Raw genomic sequence first — 23,376 nt, 5'->3', positions numbered from 1 at the left:
AGTTCAGCCAGTTGTTTAAAAAAAAAAGGGAGATCGGAAGGGTATTTGAAGATATTAAATTATTAAATATTCTTTTCTCTTTTATCTTTTTCAGCCACCTTTTTCACTTATATGGCATTATTCATCCTGGATTTTTGGTTGTGATTGGCGTCAGATCCATTTTTGTTTATGGTTTGCATTTTTAGCTAATTATTATGCTGAATAAATCCTCTTACAAAAAATAAGTTTGTGAATATATTCACTATATTATGGAAAATATGTTTGATTGAAAAATCAGATATGTGATCACTATATCCTAATAATATCTGTAAACTACTAAAAGAGTTTGACTAACCAATCGGTATTATTTATTAAATCATTGCTAGCTTATCGTAGAAGTATTACTCTATGATTAGGTGTGACAAAAGAATATGATGGTTTTTATATCAGTTGCTGTAGTGTCAATTGATCATTCTATATCCCTCTAGCATAAGGCCTTTCAATTATATATAAGAATAATTTTATTTTTAGAGAAGATAAGAATAACCTGAATTAAGAATCACGCTTGACTAATAAAAATTTAGAGAACTGAAAAAAAAAATTTAGATCAAGTAGATCAATTAAAGCTCAGAATTCTTAAAAAATCATCCAAGATTTCAACATTGTCGTAAGGCCTCCATGAAGGAGATCAAAATCACCATTAGAAACAAATCACTCTTTCAATCAAATTCTCCCCCTCCTGGGGTTATTTCAATATAAATTCAATCCCTGGGCAAGAACTCCATTATGACCCTTTTAAATCATTGATTTTGATTGAACTATTAAATTATTTTAAATAAATAATATTTAGTATTGCTTTTGAGATTTTTTTTAAGAATAATTTTAAAATTCATTAGATTTTAAGGCATTTTAATACTTCACGAAAGTGACTTTCAATGTATGATGACAATGCCTAATATATATATATATATAACCCTAGTATCCAGTAGGCTCAAATATTAATAAATTTTGAAGTTATGATAGGCCTTACTCAGACGCCTTAGATGCCTACCCGTTATACATCTAGTCCTTGATACGTAATCTAACACTAGATTTTACTTTCAGAGGGGCTCACTCATTAAATCCAAAGGAATTATTGCGTTTAACCACAAAGACTAAGATGTTGCCATTATTTCTATTGTCCTTGAATTGACCATTTGGCCGAGTTTGTGTTCTAGTTTCAGAGGTAGTGCTTTGCATGACAAAAGAACATGATTAAATCTTGCCTATGTGCACTGAGCACGCAAGTTTTTTACTTCATTTCATGTAATATATATCAAGTCTAGATAGAAGCATATCCTGTATTTTATTTTGGCCGGATTATTCCACGTTGTCCAAAGAAAATTATCTCTTAGATGCATTTGGGCCATGTAAACCTCCAATCTTTCTCAAAGTACTAATATTATAGCTCTCAAACTATTATTATAGTTTTATAGTGAGAAAATACTACGGGCATGCACAACCTTCTATTAATATTGTTTTTTTTCTTCTCATTATTGATAGAATATATAGCTCCAGGTATGAGCATGTTATACAATATATGTTATCAAAGTCGACTAAAGCTAAATTAATTATTTATGTCAATTAGCTTGACAGCAAATGTAGAAGTTTCAATAGAAAAGCTATAAAAAAGGACAGTTGGAAAATACTAACCGACACATCCAATAAATTCAGATGACAAAGAAAAATATTCACAAAAGAAGATTTAGATCATAGTCCAAATGACCAGGAATTAGTTAATGATCTCATTGATAAGTACCCTCCTTTCACCTTTATTTAAAGAATTAGTTAAAATGTTTAGCATTAGACCGCCAGGATATATATAAATTAAGCTTAACCATCAGGTGCTCCTAATTATGTTTTCTTACTAATACATTGAAGGTCTCATACAAAGTATTTAAATTAAGTTTGAGTGGCAAACGGCTCTCATAGTTTAATTGACAATTGTGCGAAGCACTATATATTCTCAACCCCTATGGCAACCGTTAGTGCACAGCACTATTTTTGAAGTTCAAACGAAAAGCTGGCAAACAACCCAAAACTGTTTTAGTTTTAAGTTTCCTAAAGAAAGTGTAGAATAAAAACTAATCCTATAAATAGGCTCGCAGTCTCTCTCAAAGCATATCAAATTAAGCATAGTTTCATCTCTTAGCCACAGAGAGAGAGAAGAAGAAGAAGAGGGAGTTCTTCTTCTGGTCATTGTAATGGCGGAGTCGCGGCTTCTCCTCGCAGCTCTTGCATTGTTGATTGCGTTCAACTACGACTTTGTGGATGCGAATAAGTTTTACGACGAGTGCGATATCCCATGGGGACCCGAGAACACTTGGGCTGAGGGCGACGACTTTGCTCTATCGCTCACTAATAGCACAGGTAAGTTAAGATCTGATCAAACTACAGGGGAGGAGTATCTATGCTTATACTCAAAATGTTTCAGGCAATAAGCTAAAGCCTTGTAATAAGATCTCACATCAAAGGATCAATAAAAACTCTAATTCCTTCATGTTGTATATATAGCATGCATCATTTCTAACAAGTTTTGGTTATATTTCTTAGGTTCTATGCTTCGAACAAAGAGGCAATTCCTCTTTGGAAGCGTGCAGATTGAAATCAAACTTGTACCTGGGAATTCTGCAGGCACTGTTACTACCTACTATGTAAGTGTAATCTAAATCAAGTCTCTCACAACATAGAGAGGAGAAGTATATAATGAATGACATACATATACCTTGCAAATTAATCCATTGCAGACTACCTCCCTCGGAGACAACCATGACGAGATCGACTTCGAGTTCCTCGGGAACGAGACCGGACAACCATACACCATTCACACAAATGTCTTCGCCAACGGCGTAGGAGATAAAGAGCAGCAGTTCAAGCCTTGGTTTGACCCAACAACTGATTTCCACAACTACACCATCTTCTGGAACCCTTCAACGATTGTGTAAGCTAGCTAACATTAATATTAATCTTAATCTTCTTCAATTGAACAGTCGTATTGCTCTTCAAAAAAGCAATGCTGATCGATACTTCTCGCAGGTGGTTCGTCGACCAAATCCCTATCAGGGTGTTCAGAAACTATGAAAGCATTGGCATTCCATTCCCTACCTTCCGACCAATGAAGGCTTATTCTAGCATATGGAATGCAGATGACTGGGCAACCCAGAAAGGGAAAGTGAAGACTGACTGGACTCAGGCGCCGTTCATCGCCCGGTACCGCAATATCCAGCTGAACATCTGCGACTGCTACAACCAAGGCGATATCAACCAATGCAGCTCATCTCAAAACTGGTACACCGCCCCGGAGTACAGCAAGCTAAATGATGAGCAGCTTGGGCAGATGCAGTGGGTGAAGAGCAACTATATCATCTACGATTACTGCACCGACTACGAGAGATTTAATGGTCAAATGGCACCCGAGTGTTATCAGCCACAGTATTGATGATGAAAGGCGCAGAAGTTTGAGAGTGTTGTAAGAGATGATGAATAAGCCTTGCATGCATGGCTTAGAAGTACTTCTGTTCATTCTAAGTTATATGATGTTTCAAGAACGATCTTTCTTTTTCTCTTACATTTTTTGAGGATTGTGATCACAGGGATTATAATATATTTGTGCTTTACTTCATCCAAGACCATCTCGCCTACAATGTTATTAAGTTCTGCATATACTATATCTATCTTTTAAACTTTCACGTATCTATGTAATCATATTTGATCAGAACATCGTATATGAGCCGAGTGGGAGTGGATGGTGCCTTGGAGAACACGCTGCCTTGAAGAACATGCTCACGAATGAAATGTACATCGATATCAATATGCTTTGTATGGCTGTACATGGAAGACCGGATTCTTAGAAATGTGGAGGGCGCTGACATTATCAGAGTAAATCAGGAGTAGCGTGAATTTGAATATTTAAATGATGAAGGTGTAGGAATCAAAGGACCTCGGTCGTGGTGGAGGCAAGTGCATGCTATTTGGCCTTCGAGATACTGCAGGGTTATCTTAGCTCCCAACGATACCACGTTAGGTTCGACGAATGTGGGGTTGCCGGTAATGGAGCGGTGAATATTCAAGTAAGCACGATGAGAAGGCGAATGATCTTTTCAAAACTAAGCCCAAGAGAGAGTATGTCTTAACAATGAAAAATCCGTTTGATAGCCTCAATGTGAAGCGAGACTTAAATATTCTAGCCCGACCGACCAATCACTCAGGCCAGGTCGGATTTAGGCTGGGTTAGAATATTCTAGCTCATTATCGGCCACTAGCCCATTAGATATTGGGTTTGGGTTGGATATAATGGGTCTAACATAATGGGTTAAATACAAAAAAATATTATATTTTATTGGGCCAAGTTTAATAGACTTATGTAAAGATATTTTAGTTACCTTTCATGAGAATATACTTATATTTTAATATATAGTTTATTAAATATTCAATGTGGGATTAAAAATATTATAAGAATATGTATGCATTATAGGTCGGGTCATAGATTAGAGTAGTGGATCGGGCTTTCGGGCTGGGCTAGGTGGGCAAAGGCTTAGCCCATACTGCCCACTACCATCTCGGGCTCAAGCCGAGCTTAGCTTGATTAAATTCGAGTGGTTTCGGGCCAGGTTTGGGTGGGTCAAGCCTATTGATCATGTCCATGTGAGGGTTAGTGGGTATGTGCATGCGCATGAACCGGTTAAACATGATTGACAGCAAAGGCTAAGTCAAATCGGGTAAGAGAGATACTAAAGGGAGCCCACCATTTGACGATTGATGGCACCATTTGTCAATTGATGGAATGGTCAGCACGAATAGGGGATCCATTGACCGAGAGTTGCAGTCCAAAAGCAAGTGGGCTTTTGTTACCGTCTTGGACCAAGTTTGAATCCTAGTCTAGCTCGAGTACCTAAATCAATGGAGTGTGAGTCGAGTCTTTTATTTATTGCATTCCAGATCATTCAATTGCTTATTGTATTAGCTTGAGTCCTTGTATGGTTTAATCCAAACCAACATAATTATTAGGTCCCTGTCGAGTCTACTAGTCAATTTGGTTTAGTCAATTCAGCCTCTATAAATAATTTTGGAGTGCAACCTAGTGGATATAGAATGATGAATTGAGTTATACTAGTCTTCCCCCTATCTTTCTCGTCTTTTGCTCCTTTGAACTCATCCCTCCCCTTGCAAAGCTTTCTTCTTTGCCCTCCTCCGTGCTGGCATATCATAACCACCGGTGACCATCTACCGATATGGGTACCCCCTCACATATATGTTGGCCACTACCCAACCAAGAGCCCATGGCCATTTAGTTGATGAAGGGATCAACTAAGAGAGATAGAACGAATGGTACCAATTTGATGATTAGATAATTTTGGATTGTAGAAAAGCAACTAGATAATTTTGGATTGTAAACAAGCAACTAGATAATTTTGGATGCAATAGTAGCAATGGTAGGTATCGACACGAATATCACCTAGGTAGTCCACTAAAGGGCAAAAAAGAGTGGTTGCCACAAGAATGGGAAGCATCTCATGCTATGTTGGCCTCTCCCTATCCTTAGTAGTGGTTGTTGGTAGTTTTGGTTGGTTAAAATAAGGTCACATCTAGAACGGGATAAATTGGAAGTAGTTTAATAAGAATCTTCTTGACCTTAAAGGAGAGCACAGTAGAAGAAAGAGCAGAGGAACCAAGATAGGAAGAATCTTCAGCAAAAGAGATAGGGAGAGAAATATATATTTATCTGGCTAGTAATGGGATCAAAGGCGTGATAGCCTTTGTCACAACCATAGTAGCTAAAAAATATGCATCATACACTTTTAAAGTCCAACTTGTCCCTTTTAGATGGTTATAAACAAGGATAACAAAGACAACCAAAAACCTTAAAGTGATTATAAGTTGGTATATCAAAGAGAAGTTCATACATGGTCTGTCTTTGTAAGGATTTGGAAGGGTTAATCAAATACACCAACATAAAGAACGCATGCTACCAAAAATCCTTCAAGAGATGTGAATGTTGCACCAAGGTGAGATCGGTTTCAACAATGTGATAGTGCTTGCATTCAGTAAAACTATTTTGCTCTTGGGTGCTAAAGCAAGACATAAGATAAGAGATGCCTTCAAAGCGATGAAAAGATTGAAAATTAGAGCTCAAGTATTCTCTACTATCATAAATTTGGGCAATTTTCACAAATGCATTATTTTGGTGACATAATTTTAAAAAATGCAACGAATATATTGGCAACTTCATATTTTTGGCGAAGGAGAAAATACCAAGTAAATCGAGAGCATTCATAAAAATAATTAAATAATGTCACCAAAATATGAGATAAGGGATAACCTAATTGAGCATGTTAGAGATTGGTATTTGACCAATTTATTATGCGGCAAGACAAAATGTGTTTCGGAGCAACTTTATTGAACAAAGCGTAATATAGGTCCCCACGACTAGGTCTAGCTAATAGTGTCTTTCTAGTCTGCAAGTCCTTAACAGTAAAACCCTAAGGATAAAAAAAAATGAAGTAGCAGTGATTGTCTCAAGTGAACTATGTACACTTAATGAATTCTTTTATAATGTAGGTACTATAAGCATACTATAAGGACTTTTTCTAGACATACAAAAGAAGGCATAGAAATAGCTGTAGTATGTGAAATGTCTAGATCTTCGGCACTACCAACTTGAACATGATCAGAATGATAATAGGATAGCATACCTTCAGCAACATAATTCACCCATATTAATGTATCATGCGAGCATTACTGAGAAAGATGAAGAGTGGCAAAGGCCTGACAAGCTATCATGACTATAACACCCACATAATAAAAAAAAAAATTAGAGCGCAAGTGACCCGCACATGCACGGTGCGGGGCATGTGCACCCCTTCCCTCTCTTCTTCTCTCCCTCCCTTTTCTTTTTCTTTTGGGATGTTGTCGTGCTGGAGCATCGCCAGGCCCCCCGACCCCTCGGATCAAACCACTAGAGCTCCCCTATTCTCCAAGTAAGTTTAGTTTAAAATTTGTTAGCTAATTTATTTTTCCTCAATTTTCCTCCTCTCGATTTCGCCAAAAATCTAGCCGGTCAACAACCTCATGCCTCACTACGTCGGCCCCATTAGCTTCCCCTCACCTTCTTCTAGCTGATGGTGCCCTCTATGGACCATCGCATGCCCTAGTGAAGGCTACACCTAGTAGCCTCCCCTTAGCGGTTTCGGAGCTGGTTGTTGGTCATCTTGGCTAGCGTTGCCCTTCCTTGAGCAGTGGAAAAAGCTTCCCCTCCTCGCACGGATGCCCTTAGTGGCTTCCTTCGGTGCCCTCATGGCCGAAGCCTTTGGGCGGCCCTCGTGTTTGTCGACGGCCTTAGCGAGGTGGGTTCTTGTCGTCGGTCGCCTCTAGCAGTTGGACTCCCCCTTAGCTAGCTTTTGCTCGTCGAAGGGAGCGTGTCGGCGGGGTCGGCTGGGATTGTCAATGGCTAGGTTACGGGTGGTCACTAGTTTCCTCGCCGACCGGGTTGCCACCATGGGTGCCTTCCTAGGTGGCTTCCTTAGTTGAGTTGGGCCTAAGGCTGGCCTAGGTATTTTATTAATTTTCTAAATTCTGGTAATTTATTTTTATCCTTTTTAATTATTGATCATTATCAACTCGAGCCTAAAATTAATCCTTTTAGAGGGAAGCTTTGTTAACTACATTTATTATTATAAATCAATTGTAATAATTAGCCGGTGGCCTAATAGTGCCTTCTAATTGCTCTTAATAAGAAATTAGCTCTAATTGGAGTTTAGTGTGATCAATTATAATTTTGGTTAAGTAATTTTAACATTTGAGTTGGTGTCTGTATGTATCTGTATTAATTGCCTATAGCGAAGAATTAATACAGATCATTGTAGAGAAATGGTTTCAAGCAATTGCTTTATTTAACGAAGCTAATTAATTTAAATTTGTCTTGTGACTTACTGTACTTGGATCAAATAATTTGATTGATAGTTTAGAAGTAAATTATTTTAATTACATTTATTAATGTATCAAATTGTGGTATAGCTTTGCCAGTCGTACTAGACCAATGAATTCTTAATTAGACCTATCCAAGCCTGTAGCCAATGTTACTAGGATTATTTAATTATTTAGTGATAGAAATATGGTGCCCATGTTTTATTATCTTCATATCGAGGTGGACTCTATACCATGTGAGGATGATCCCGTGAAGTAGTTACAACTCATTGTTTGAAAAGCGATATCAGGCAAGTGAAACTTCATAATCTAAGAGTAGTTTAGAAAATGAAATGACTTATCTTATGACATCACATATTTATATCATATATGTGCATACGTTTCCTTACGTGTACTGACGCATGTCATGCATGTTAATTTTATTTGCTGTTCAAGAAGATTACATGTATCATAATTTCTATGTATATCCTTAGGCATAATTATTTATGATAGCACATAAAACATGATAATAATGTGTGTTTCATTATGCTTATTTGTACGGTAGAATATATGCTCCTTCTGCACATGCACAACCATAAAGGGAGTGACTTCTATATCTCATTAGTAGCCGACACCTCCCTAGTTAGGGTTAAGGGCGGGAGATATTATTATACTTACTAGGGTCCACACTTGAGGTATCAATCTATTGATCATGGATAATTAGGTAGTCATTTCACCGGATAAGGGCGATTTATTATCAGTTGATGAGAGTCATACTCTTTAGGGTATTTAAGTTAGAGATAGAAAAGGTAGGATGACGTAGACCTAGTAGAAACCAATAACGTAGAGTGAGGGTGTTTTTGAACGACGACTCATGAGTTTCCACACGATGGTGCAATAATATGGGGTCGAGGCTCAGATAGTAGTATCGATGTGCTATACTGACTTATGTGATGGGCTTACGATTGAAGTCTTTAGTTTGCGATGGTGGGTAATCGCTCATATTATTCGTCAGGTGATAGGCTAGCAAGTTACTGTTAGGGTCTACCATTCCTTGGAGGTGTTTGTGTAGTTGGGCAAGAGTGTTAATATGACATTCGATCAATCGTCATTATTGATCGTCATTATCCAAAATAAAGATAATATTTCATTACCTCATCTTTATCTTTTACCGTAGCCATTAGATCGTTATTATCTTTTTAGGATTAGATCATCTCTGTCTTTCTAAGGAGTTCAAAAACCAATAGGAATCATAGCCTAGTATAGGCTTTTTCCGTATCAAATTTAAGAATTATATAAAGTTCCTCTTTATTCCCCACATGTCTAATCCAGATAATTAAAATAGGTTTTATTCTACTAACAGAAGCTAAGCTAATAACCGATAGATAACATTAATAAGGAGATAAGGCGAAATTCATTCACAACTGTAAGGTTTGGGATTGATCAAGGTTACATGGGTTCTACATTAACTGATTGGAATGTAACAAGCATTTTGGAATTGAAGAAAAGCCTCATAGACCGATTGACCCACCACATCCCAATAATTATAGTAAAATCATCTCAGACATGGGGATTTACCCAAAGGCATAGACCACAAAGTATCATTAATCTCTTTCAAGATGAAAGGATTGGTGAGATCAGCATTGCTAGTGGGATTTAGAGAGGACAAATTAGACAAAAATTTACGATCTACTGGAGTGGACTAGATACACAAATATTCTCATAAAACATCATAAAATTCAAAAATAAAGCCATCCCAAGAATCCACAGATACAAATATCAGTAATGAAACAATGTGATTACATCTACCTGTAATCAAAGTGGCAGTTTGGAAGAACTTAGTGTTATGATTTCTCCAAGGGATCCATTGTTCCTCACCTGAGCCTCTCATAAATGATCAACTTCCCTTAGGAGAGGAATGTGCTTCTTGTAGGCAAATTGATGGGTCACAGCCTCCCCTTATGAGATCATCCCAACACCGTCCTCACCCTCAAGCTTAGAGATAGAGAAGCACAGTGAAAGCAAATATACGATTATCGAGCATGCTTATTCCAATACAAAGCCTTATGTTTGAGATCATGCATGATTACTAGATATAACCCCAATAGGATTGACAGCAGTAGATAACCATTCATTTTTAAAAATCTCATTGAGTTCATAATACTTATACCAAAACGGCTCAAATCTAAAAATATGATTAAACCTCGGAGCATCATTAAACATAGAAAGTAAGAGGAGAGCATGGTCAGAGCTTGTACACTCAAGGTGCTTAATAGAGCAGTAATGGTATGCTCGAAGCCAAGCCTCAGTTGCTAACCCTCTGTCCATCATTGATATCAATATAATTCTTAAAATTATGAACACTCGGGTTTAAGTAGTGCGTTTTGCCCCCTTCTATCCCAGCATCAATTATCATATTAAAATCCCCAATAAGATAACAATGAGCATTTGTAGACAAAAGTAAACTGGGGCCATGCCAAAGTCTTTTCCTAATCATATAATTAGTACTAGCATAGATACCGGCAAGGTCAAAGAGGCATACTTTGATATAGTACCCTATATATCTTCAACTTTTCAGCATTGACCCAACTTCCAATTCTAGTTCCTAATACTATAATTAAAGAAACATTAAACTTAATGATCAACTCTGTAACGCAATTTAGGGCAGCTTCTTGGAAGCCCCTCGTAAGTTCATATAATTTTCCTTTCTAAAATTTTGAAGTCTACTATGTATTAATATTTCACTAATCAAATAATTATTGTAGAACTTGATTATTAATGATTCAGTCAATTATTCTATAATATGCAACTACCCTGTGAAGTTTTCCTCTGAATTCAAGATACCAAAGTAGTAAACACATTAATAATATTTATTTTCATTGATTAAAAGGATCATCGAGGCATGCAAGGTCATGAACACAAACAAACAAAATGTAGTAAGTAATTGATGAATTTTGACTCAAATTTAGATTTAAATATTTTGCAGGCTTGCTATGCCAGTGCATTCGAATGGGCCCGAGAAGCATTCGAACGTAATTTCAAGACAGAGGCTACTGATGCAGACGTTCAAACGGCTCAGCCACATTTGAATGCGAACCCGATAGTAAAACTTGATGCAGGCGTTCGAACAGGGTCTTGGTGTTTAAACGCTAGTCTACATTTTATATTAGGCGCGTTCGAACGCGCCTTACAAGTTTTTAAATGTCTCGTGGAAATCCTTAACTTGAACCAGCTCTATTAATACAAATGTTGGATTTTAGAGCTTGGTGTGGGTATTTTGCAAAAAAGGAAAATTTATATGGGAGAGCCACTATTATTTAAAGTGAGATTAGAGTTGTAAACTCTTTTATATCTAGTGATTTACATAGTAGATTGAAGATTGCTCCACCCGTGGACGTAGGTACATCGCCGAACCACGTAAATCTTATCACTCCCTCTTTTCTCTCTGGTTTGTATCTAGTTGGTGTTCTTATTTGTGATTAGCTTAGGTAGTTGAAGTTTTCTACAACTAACATCTCATATTCGGAGTTCACATATTGATATTGATATTAACTTTGCTAATATTTGGTTTGCCCCAAATTATTACTATTACATATAGATTTATTCAAAGGTGAAGGATTTTACTTCCACTTCCCTCGCCCATTTAGTATTTGCACAACAGTGATTAAACTACTAACTCGATGAACTATAATCTAAATTAAATGATGACAAAAGGTTTATGGTTTTGACCCTCTTTATTGGTCTACGTACCAAAACGTGCGACGACCAATATTGTTAATAACTTTTTGCAGAAAACTGACCTAAAAAATAAAGTAAAATATATCGAAACTGAAGAAATGAGTAAATAATTTCTTCTTTTTTTCTGGGTTTCTTGCCAGAAACAGTCGTGGTTGCATGTATAAACCGTTCCGGTTTCCCGTACAATGAACATTCTCCAAATGGACTCTGAATCTAATATAAATAACTATGTATAGATAACTATAAATATGTTTCATTGTGTAATTAGTTTTAGCATTTAACAACTGTTGAAGAAGATCTCAAGTCATAACAAGTGAGAACTTATACAGTAGCAGTGTTAATCATATTGTTTAGCACACTTTGCTTTCAACTTTCTGGGACCAGCCTGAAGTAAACCCAACTTTCTCGGTCCATTTTGCACAAACAATATATAATAAGTGCTCGACTCCTCGTTTCAATTGCAATTTTCCTACAAAAATAGAATGCCAAGCAAATGATTAGTAGGATTTCATTAATAGCCTGAGTTGTTGATTAAAAAATAGGGGATCATCATTAGTGCAGAGCACAACTTTTGAAGCGAAAGCTGGCAAAGAATGCAAGCCTACGTGACACCATGCTCCTCTTCTTTATGTTGTAGCAGTGTATATAGAAATGCATATGCATCCTATAAATAAGGTCATGGTTTCTTTCAAGGCATAACAAAGCAGAGCTTCAAATCTTAGCCAGAGAGAGGCAGAGAGGAAGAGGGAATTCTTCTTCTGGTCATTGTAATGGCGGAGTCGCGGCTTCTCCTCGCAGCTCTTGCATTGTTGATTGCGTTCAACTACGACTTCGTGGATGCCAATAAGTTTTACGACGAGTGCGATATCCCATGGGGACCCGAGAACACTTGGGCTGAGGGCGACGACTTTGCTCTCTCGCTCACTAATAGCACAGGTAAGTTAAAATCTGATCAAACTACAGGGGAGGAGTATCTATGGTGATACTCAAAATGTTTCAGGCAATAAGCTAAAGCCTTGTAGTAAGATCTCACATCAAAGGATCAAGAAGAACTCTAATTCCTTCATGTTGTATATATAGCATGCATCATTTCTAACAAGTTTTGGTTATATTTCTTAGGTTCTATGCTTCGAACAAAGAGGCAATTCCTCTTTGGAAGCGTGCAGATTGAAATCAAACTTGTACCTGGGAATTCTGCAGGCACTGTTACTACCTACTATGTAAGTGTCATCTAAATCAAGTCTCTCACAACATAGAGAGGAGAAGTATATAATGGCTGACATACATATACCTTGCAAATTAATCCATTGCAGACTACCTCCCTTGGAGACAACCATGATGAGATCGACTTCGAGTTCCTCGGGAACGAGACTGGACAACCATACACCATTCACACAAATGTCTTCGCCAACGGCGTAGGAGATAAAGAGCAGCAGTTCAAGCCTTGGTTTGACCCAACAACTGATTTCCACAACTACACCATCTTCTGGAACCCTTCAACGATTGTGTAAGCTAGCTAACATTAATCTTAATTTCTTCAATTGAACAATCGTATTGCTCTTCAAACAAAATAATGCTGATCGATACTTCTCGCAGGTGGTTCGTCGACCAAATCCCTATCAGGGTGTTCAGAAACTATGAAAGCATTGGCATTCCATTCCCTACCTTCCGACCAATGAAGGCTTATTCTAGCATATGGAATGCAGATGAGTGGGCAACCCAGAAAGGGAGAGTGAAGACTGACTGGACTCAGGCGCCGTTCATCGCCCGGTACCGCAATATCCAGCTCAACATCTGCGACTGCTACAACCAAGGCGATATCAACCAATGCAGTTCATCTCAAAACTGGTACACCGCCCCGGAGTACAGCAAGCTGAACGATGAGCAGCTTGGGCAGATGCAGTGGGTGAGGAGCAACTATATCATCTACGATTACTGCACCGACTACGAGAGATTTAATGGTCAAATGGCACCCGAGTGTTATCAGCCACAGTATTGATGATGAAAGCCGCAGAAGTTTGAGAGTGTTGTAAGAGATGATGAATAAGCCTTGCATGCATGGCTTAGAAGTACTTCTGTTCATTCTAAGTTATATGATGTTTCAAGAATGATCTTTATTTTTCTTCAACATTTTTCGAGGATTGTGATCACAGGGATTTAATATATTTGTTCTTTACTTCATCCAAGACCATCTCGCCTACAATGTTATTAAGTTCTGCATATATTATATCTACCTTTTTAACTTTCACGTATCTATGTAATCATATTTGATCAGAACATCGTATATGAGCCGAGTGGGAGTGGATGATGCCTTGGAGAACATGCTGCCTTGAAGAACATGCTCACGAATGAAATGTACATCGATATCAATATGCTTTGTATAGATGTACATGGAAGACCGGATTCTTAGACATGTGGAGGGCGCTGACATTATCAGAGTAAATCAGGAGGAGAGTGAATTTGAATATTTAAATGATGAAGAAGGTGTAGGAATCAAAGGACCGCGGTCGTGGTGGAGGCAAGTGCATGCTATTTGGCCTTCGAGATACTGCAGGGTTATCTTAGCTCCCAACGATACCACGTTAGGTTCGACGAATGTGGTGTTGCCGGTAATGGAGCGGTGAATATTCAAGTAGGCATGATGAGAAGGCGAGTGATCTTTTCAAAACTAAGCCCAAGAGAGAGTAATGAAAAATCAGTTTGATAGCCTCAATGTGAAGCTAGACGTAAACATCACGCCGAGCTAAATATTCTAGCCTGACCCACCAATCACTCGGGCCGAGCCGGGTTCGGGCTGGTCTAGAATATTCTAGTCCGTTACCGGCCATTAGTCCATTGGATATTGGGCTTGGATTGGATATAATGGGTCTAACATAATGTGTTAAATATAAAAAATATTATATCTTATTGGGTCGAGTTTAATAGACTTATATAAAGATATTTTAGTTATCTTTCATGAGAACATACTTATATATTAATATATAGTTTATTAAATATCCAATGTGGGACTGAAAATATTATAGGAATATGCATGCATTATGGGTCGGGCTATAGATTAGAGTAGTGGATCGGGATTTCAGGTTGGGCTGGGCAGGCAAAGACTTAGCCTATGCTGCCTACTACCATTTCGGGCTCAGGCTGGGCTTAGCCCGATTAAAACCGAATGAGTTTGAATTGGGTTTGGGTGGGTCAAACCTAATAATCATGTCTATGTGAGGCTCAGTTATTATGTGCATGAACCGGTTAAACATGATTGCCAACAATGGTTAAGTCAGACCGAATAAGGGAGAGTTACTAAAGGGAGCCCACCATTTGGCAATTGATGGCACCATTGGTCAATTGATGGAATGGTCAGTAAGAATAGGGGATCCATTAATCTAGAGTTGCAGTCCGGAAGCAAGTGGACTTTTGTTATCGTCTTGGACCAAGTCTGAATCCTCGTCCAGCTCGAATCCCTGAATTGGTGGAGTCTGAGTCAAGTCTTTTATTTATTGCATTTCAGATCAGTCAATTGTTTATTGTTTTAGCTTGAGTCCTTGTATGATTTAATCCAAACCAACATAATTTTTAGGTCCCCATCGAGTCTACTGATCAATTTGGTCTAGTCAATTCAGCCTTTATAAATAATTATGAAGTGCAATCTAGTGGATATAGAATGATGAATTGAGTTATACTAGTCTTCCCCCTATCTTTCTCGTCTTTCCCTTCTCCAAACTTGTCCATCCCCTTACAAGGCTTTCTTCTTTGGCCTTGCTCGTGCTTGGCATATCACAACCATCGGTGACCATCTACCGACATGGGTACCCCCTCACATATATGTTGGCCACTACCCAACTAAGAGCCCGTGGCCATTCAGTTGATGAAGGGATCAACTAAGAGAGATAGCATGAATGGTAACCAATTTGATGATTATATAATTTTGGATTGTAGATAAGCAACTAGATAATTTTGGATGCAATAGTAGCAGTGGTAGGTATCGGCACGAATATCACCCACGTAGTCCACTAAAGGGCGAAAAGGAGTGGCTGCCACATGAATAGGAAGCATCTCATGCTATGTTGGCCTCTCCTTGTCCTTAGTAATGGTCGTCAATAGTTTCGGTTGGTTAAAGTAAGGTCACATCTAGAACAGGCTAAATTGGAAGTAGTTTAATAAGAATCTTCTTGACCCTGAAGGAGAGTGCTGAAGAAGATAGAGTAGAGGAACCAAGATGGGAAGGATCTTCAGCAAAAGAGACAGGGAGAGAAATATATATCTGGCTAGTAATGGGATCATAGCAGTGATAGCCTTTGTGACGACCATAGTAGCTAAAAAATATACATTGTACACTTTTAAAGTCCAACTTGTCCCTTTTAGATAATTGTAAACAAGGATAACAAAGACAACCGAAAATCTTAAGATGAGTATAAGTTGGTAGTTTATCAAAGAGAAGTTCATACATAGTCTGTCGTTGTAAGGATTTGGAAAGAAGTGGTTGATTAGATAGACCAACGTTAAGAATGCATACTACCAAAAATCCTTCAAGAGATGTAAATGTTGCACTAAGGTGAGATTGGTTTCAACAATGTGATAGTACTTGCATTCAGTAAAACTATTTTGCTCTTGTGCTAGGGCAAGACATAAGATGAGAGATGCCTTCAAAGCAAAGAAACGATTGAAAATTAGAGCTCAAGTATTCTTCACCACCATCAATTTGGGCAATTTTCACAAATGCATCATTTCGGCGACATAATTTTAAAAAATGCAAAGAATATATTGGCAACTTCATATTTTTGGCGAAGGAGAAAAGACCAAGTAAATTGAGAGCATTCATAAAAATAATTAAATAATGTCACCAAAATTTGAGATAAGGGATAACCTAATTGAGCATGTTAGAGATTGGTATCCAACCAATTTATTATGTAGCAAGCTAAAATGTGTTGAAGGAGCAACTTTATTGAAGGAAGCGTAATATAGGCCCCCATAACTAGGTCTACCTAATAGTGTCTTTTCAGTCTGCAAGTCCTTAACGATAAAAAAAATGAAGTAATAGTGATTGTCTCAAGTGAACTATGTACACTTAATGAATTCTTTTATAATGCAGGTACTCTATGGATACTATAAAGACTTTTTCTAGACAAACAGAAGAAGGCATATAATAGTTGCAGTATGTGAAATGTCTAGATCTTCTCCACTACCAACTTGAACATGATCAGAACGATAATATGGTAGCATACCTTCAGCAGTAGAATTGTCAGGAGTCATATATCATGATTCATCCATATTAGTGTATCATGTGAGCATTATTGAGAAAGATGATGAGTGGCAAAGGTTTGAGCAACGTCCAATAGAGATGAAATAATAGCCTCACACAAGTTCGCTTTGTAGTTGTGATAACCACATTTGTAGCAATAAATAGAGGAGGAATCACCGGTGATAGGTGCAACACAAGCTTGAGCCTAACAAACTATCGTGACTATATAACAAAAAAATATTGGAGCGCAAGTGACCCGCACATGCACCGTGGCTTAGTGTGCGCACATGCGGGGCATGTGCACCCCTTCCTTCTCTTCTCCCCTCCCTCCCTTTTCTTTTTCTTCTTCTTTCTCTTCTCCCTCACTTGCAACTACCATTTTTCTCCTTTTGGGATATTGTTGCTTTGGACCATCGCCGAGCACCCCCTAACCCCTCGGATCAAAGCCTTGGAGCTCCCATGTTCTCCAAGTTTTAATTTAAAATTCGTTAGCTAATTTATTTTTCCTCAATTTTCCTCCTCCTCTCGATTTCGCTAAAAAATCTGGCCGACCTGCATGGCCCTCACCCTCTTCTTGCTAATGGTGTCCTCTATGGACCATCCCGTGCCTCGGTGGAGGCTACACATTGTAGCCTCCCCTAAACGATTTTTGAGCTAGTTGTCAGTCATCTTGGCTGGCGTTGCCCTTCCTTGAGCAATGGAAAAAGCTTCCCTTCCTCGTGCAGATACCCTCGGTGGCTTCCTTCGATGCCCTCATTGCCAAAGCCGTCAGGCGGCCCCTCACCTTTGTTGACGGCCTTGGCGAGGTGGGTTCTCGTCGTCAGCCACCTCTAGTAGTTGGACTCCCCCTTAGCTAGCTTTTTCTTACCGAAAGGAGCGTGTCGACGAGGTCGACTAGAATTGTCAAGCTAGGTTCATCGACAACTCCCTCCCCCCTCCATCGATTGGGTTCTTGCTCATATATGGGTGGTCACTAGTTTCCTCGTCAACCATGTTGCCACCATGGGTGCCTTCCTTCACTGGCAAGGGCGTCAACTAGTGGGTTAGTCCCGGCTGTTGGCGGTGACTGCCAGCATCCCTTCCTTCCTCTTAGTTGGGGTGAGAAAGATGGGACAACCTAGCCCAAGTGTTTGGTTGGGCTGTGACCCAACCCAGGTTAGAGGTGTAGTTGTGGGTTTAGGTTGGTGCCTAGCCCATGTTGTTACGGGTTGAGTTGTGGCCCAACCTAAGTGGCTTCCTTAGTTCAATCGAGCCTAAGGTTGGCCTAGGCATTTTATTTATTTTCTAAATTATAGTAATTTTTTTATTCTGATAGGGTTTTATGTCAATCAGATGTCTGAATAGAAAGATATAACTGAAATAGTGGAGCAAGGTCAGAACGGGACAGAATAGTAAACATCCGACGTTGCAGCGATTGTCGGAGGGTGGCAAACAGCCAAGGGTGGTGATGGACGGCCGTAAGATAGGGTGGCTACTGGAGATGATGGTGGCTATAAATTGAAAGTAAAATTATGGTTTCTAACTTAGATCCTCCTGGAAAGATAGCGACGATCTAACGGCTACGGTAAAAGATAATGACCATAAGTAATGTAAGGTAAATAAACATAACTTAACTTAACTCAATATTCCTTTTATTCAATTCCATGTTAAACAAAGAAACCCAACCCCTTTATATATAGAGGTCGGGTACAATGAGTCCTACTTGGACTAGTGCTAAAGGCTTATACGACTTAAACTAGGACTTGTCTTAGACTACCCCTAAAAGCTTATATGACTCAAACTAAGACTTGCCTTAGAGGCTTATATGACTTAATTGAATTTGTCTTAGTGGCTTACATGACTTAACCAGATTTAGAGATAAATATGACATAACTAAATTAGCTTTCCTTATCATTCTTAGAATGATTCTTCGTTCTACCATAGATAGAGTCTGTATATAGAGAAACCTTGAATACAGAAGTTGTAGATCAAGGCGTCATCAATCTTCTCCAAGTAGTTTCATAATATTTGGTTGTCTGTGAAATATCTTTCGAATACTTTCCCAAAACTGCACACAGCTGAATTAGTTAACTAACAAATTCTAACCTAATAAGACTCTAATTAAAGCAAATAAGTAGATAAGATAACTAGATTCAATCCATTGAGCCAAATCTCTTCTTGATATTATCACATCTGACCCGATTCACATCAAATTATTTTCTTTAACGAAGCTAATTAATTTAAATTTATCTTGTGACTTACTCTAATTGGATCAAATGATTTGATCGATAGTTTAGAAGTAAATTATTGTAATTATGTTTAATAATGTATCAAATTGTGGTATAGCTTTGCCAGCCGTACTTGACTATTAAAAAAAATGAATTTTTAACTAGACCTACCCAAGCCTAGTGATAGGAATGTGGTGCTCATGTTTTATTATCTTCATATCGAGGTGGACTCTGTATCATGTGAGAATGATCTCGTGAAGTAGTTACAATTTGTTGTTTGGAAAGCAATATCAGGCAAATGAAATTTCTATAATCTAAGAGTAGTTTAGAAAATGAAATGACTTACCATATGACATCTTATATTTATATCATATATGTGCATATGTTTCCTTACTTGTATTGACGCATATTGTGCATGTTAATTTTATTTGTTGTTAAGCAAGATTACGCGTATCATGATTTTTATGCATATCTTCTGGCATGATTATTTATGATAGCACATAAAACATAATAATGATATGTGCTTCATTATGTTTATTTGTGCGGTAGAATATCATGCCACTTGCACACATGTATGACCATAAAGGGAGTGATTTCTGTATCTTAGTAGTATCCGATACCTCTCTAATTAGGATTAGGGGCAAGAGATATTATTATACTTATTATATATTATGGCCCACACTTGAGATCTCAATCTATTGATCATGGACAATTAGGTAGTCATTTCACCGAACAAGGGTGATTTACTATCAAGTGATGAAAGTCATACTCTTTAGGGTATTTAAGTTAAAGATAGAAAAGGTAAGATGATGTATACCTAGCGGTACTTGATGACGTAGAGTGAGGGTGTCCATGAACGATGGCTCATGAGTTTCCACACAATGGTGCGATAATGTGAAGCCGAGGCTTAGGTGGTAGTATCGATGTGCAATATTGACTTATGTGATAGGTTTATAATTGAGGTCTTTAGTTTGCGACGGTAGGCAATCGGTCATACTGTTCGTCTGGTGATACGCTAGCAAGTTACTACTAGAGTCTACCCTACCTTAGAGATATTTGTGTAGTCAAGTGAGAGTGTTAATATGGCATTCAATCGTGAGTATTGATGTAGCCTACAAGCGTGGCTCTACCTAAGCCTAGGTTGAAGACTTAATATTATTAAAAGATGTATATATCCTATTATATATTGTTGACATGGCCTATAGGTGGTGCTTGGTGTGAGCTCAAGGTTGAGAACATGATAGTCTGGATTAATGCATGTCATATTCTTGATTAATAATGCATGTGTGCATTAGATGTGATCATGATGAGTATGTGATATTGATGCCTTGATTATAATTATGAGGAGCATATTTATATTTACTATATTATTGCATCTTTGTTTATCATACTTTTAGAGTATAGAAGTAAAGACTTGTTGAGCGTTATGCTCACCACCTTTTTGTGGAAATATTTTCAGCTTGTAGAAGGGCCCGAGCTCTTGGAGAAGTTGACAAGGATCTTCATATTTCTTTTAGTTATTTATTCTCATGTAAATTTAAGTTGACAAGGATCTCCATTTTGCTTTCATTTTTTGATATATATTTTGGTATTTGTTGTGGCCTTAGTATTATGAGTTTTTGTGATCTGTATTATTTATGAAAATGTAGATTTTCTCTTATTTATTGCGTTGGAACATTGACCAACAGGTCACTTGGACATCACATATATTCCACCCACGTGAGGGGCATGTGTATTTGGTGGCGAGTGTTACAGTGACTATAGTATGAAAAAACATAATCTTATCCAATAGGAGAACTGGTGTTTTGGTTGAAGATCTGGTGACCACCACAGCCATGAGCGGAGTTGTGGCATGGTTCAGAAGAATGAGAAGATAATAAGGCAATAGATGAAGAAGTGCTAGATTGATACCTTATAAATAATGCTTGAAATCAAGAAGTCTCGTGTCCTCATCTTTAACAGGAGAAATGTTACGAATCTGACTACATAGGTTAAGTCGGGTCAAGTTAGTTAGTTAGTTTTATCTTATTATTTTGAATTTTAAATAAATCGAATAATCCGCATATGGATCCGATTCGCCAAAACTCTACTCTTATAAATAGGAGTAATCATATGTTGATTAAGGGGAAGTGGGGAATGAAGATTAAGTTAAGTTAAGTCATTATCTCATCTTTATTTGTTACTGTAGCCGTTAGATCATCGTTATTTTTCTAGGAGTAAATCGTCCTTGTCTTTCCAAGGAGTTCAAACCCAATAGGAATCATAGCCTAGTATAGGCTTTTTCCATATCCAATTCAAGAATCATATAAAATTCCTCTTTATTCCCCACATGTCTAATCCAGATAATTAAAATAGGTTTTATTCTATTAACAAGAAGCTAAGCTAACAACCGACAGATAGCATTAATAAGGAGATAAGGCGAAATTCATTCACAACAGTAAGGTTTGGGATTGGTCAAGGTTACATGGGTTCTACATTAACTGATAGGAATGTAACAAGCATTTTGGAATTGAAGACAAGCCTCATTGACCGATTGACCCACCACATCCCAATATTTATAGTAAAACCATCCAAACATAGGGATTTACCCAAGGCATAGACCACAAAGTAACCTTAATCTCTTTCAAGGTGAAAGGATTGGTAAGATCATCATTGCTAGTGGGATTTAGAGAGGACAAATTAGACAAAAATTCACGATCCACTGGAGAGGACTAGACACACAAATATTCTCGTAAAACATTATAAAATTCAGAAACAAAGTTATCCCAAGAATCCACAGATACCATTATCAGTAATCAAAGAAACAATGTGATTATATCTACGTATAATCAAAGTGGCAGTTTGGAAGAACTTAGTGTTATGATTTCCCTGAGGCCATGTAGACAAAAGTATTAAAATCCCCAACAAGATAACAATGAGCATTTGTAGACAAAAGTAAACTGGGGCCATGCCAAAGTTTTTTCCTAATCATATAATTAGCACTAACATAGATACCGGCAAGGTCAAAGAGGCATACTTTGATATAGTACCCTATATATCTTCAACTTTTCAGCATTGACCCAACTTCCAAGCAACTCGCATGCTTTAGTAGCACCAATTCTAGTTCCTAATACTATAATTAAAGAAACATTAAACTTAATAATCAACTCTGTCACACAATTTCGGGCAGCTTCTTGGAAGCCCCTCGTAAGTTCATATAATTTTCCTTTCTAAAATTTTGAAGTCTACTATGTATTAATATTTCACTAATCAAATAATTATTATATAACTTGATTATTAATGATTCAGTCAATTATTCTATAATATGCAACTACCCTGTGAAGTTTTCCTCTGAATTCAAGATACCAAAGTAGTAAACACATTAATAATATTTATTTTCATTGATTAAAAGGATCATCGAGGCATGCAAGGACATGAACACGAATAAACAAAATGTAATAAGTAATTAAACTACTAACTCGATGAACTATAATCTAAATTAAATGATGACAAAAGGTTTATGGTTTTGACCCTCTTTATTGGTCTACGTACCAAAGTGTGCGACGACCAATATTGTTAATAACTTTTTGCAGAAAAATGACCTAAAAATAAAGTAAAATATATCAAAACTGAAGAAATGAGTAAATAATTTCTATTTTTTATGGGTTTCTTGCCAGAAACAGTCGTGGTTGCATGTATAAACCGTTCCCATTTCCCGTACAATGAACATTCTCCAAATGAACTCTGAATCTAATATAAATAACTATGTGTAGATAACTATAAATATGTTTCATTGTGTAATTAGTTTTAGCATTTAACAACTGTTGAAGAACATCTTAAGTCATAGCAAGTGAGAACTTAATACAGTATCAGTGTTAATCATATTGTTTAGCACACTTTGCTTTCAACTTTCTGGGACCAGCCTGAAGCAAACCCAACTTTCTCGGTCCATTTTGCACAACAATATATAATAAGTGCTCGACTCCTCGTTTCAATTGCAATTTTCCTACAAAAATAGAATGGCAAGCTAATGGTTAGTAGGATTTCATTAATAGCCTGAGTTGTTGATTAAAAAATAGGGGATCATCATTAGTGCAGAGCACAACTTTTGAAGCGAAAGCTGGCAAAGAATACAAGCCTACGTGACACCATGCTCCTCTTCTTTATGTTGTAGCAGTGTATATAGAAATGCAAATGCATCCCATAAATAAGCTCATGGTTTCTTTCAAAGCATAACAAAGCAGAGCTTCAAATCTTAGCCAGAGAGAGGCAGAGAGGAAGAGGGAATTCTTCTTCTGG

At 37.6% G+C, this 23,376-nt stretch overlaps 2 protein-coding genes across 2 annotated transcripts; both read left to right on the top strand.

Moving 5' to 3' along the window:
- Positions 1–2,142: 2,142 nt before the first annotated feature.
- On the top strand, positions 2,143–3,598 carry LOC140765730 (probable xyloglucan endotransglucosylase/hydrolase protein 26). The gene is made up of 4 exons (XM_073104949.1): positions 2,143–2,388; positions 2,572–2,672; positions 2,766–2,959; positions 3,055–3,598. Exons 1-4 carry the CDS (start codon positions 2,223–2,225, stop codon positions 3,455–3,457), a joined length of 864 nt encoding a protein of 287 aa, XP_072961050.1. The 5' UTR covers positions 2,143–2,222; the 3' UTR covers positions 3,458–3,598.
- Positions 3,599–12,428: 8,830 nt separating this feature from the next.
- Positions 12,429–13,657, top strand: LOC140765036 (probable xyloglucan endotransglucosylase/hydrolase protein 26). The gene is made up of 4 exons (XM_073103953.1): positions 12,429–12,594; positions 12,778–12,878; positions 12,972–13,165; positions 13,255–13,657. The coding sequence occupies exons 1-4, from the start codon at positions 12,429–12,431 to the stop codon at positions 13,655–13,657; spliced, it is 864 nt and encodes a 287-aa protein (XP_072960054.1).
- The last annotated feature ends 9,719 nt before the right edge of the window (positions 13,658–23,376 follow it).

Source organism: Typha angustifolia, chromosome 8 (genome assembly GCF_048772165.1).
Source record: "Typha angustifolia cultivar Huaian chromosome 8, ASM4877216v1, whole genome shotgun sequence".
In the NCBI taxonomy this organism is placed as follows: domain Eukaryota; kingdom Viridiplantae; phylum Streptophyta; class Magnoliopsida; order Poales; family Typhaceae; genus Typha; species Typha angustifolia.
Note: the sequence above shows the minus strand (reverse complement) of the source record. Positions and strands in the feature narration are given on the sequence as shown.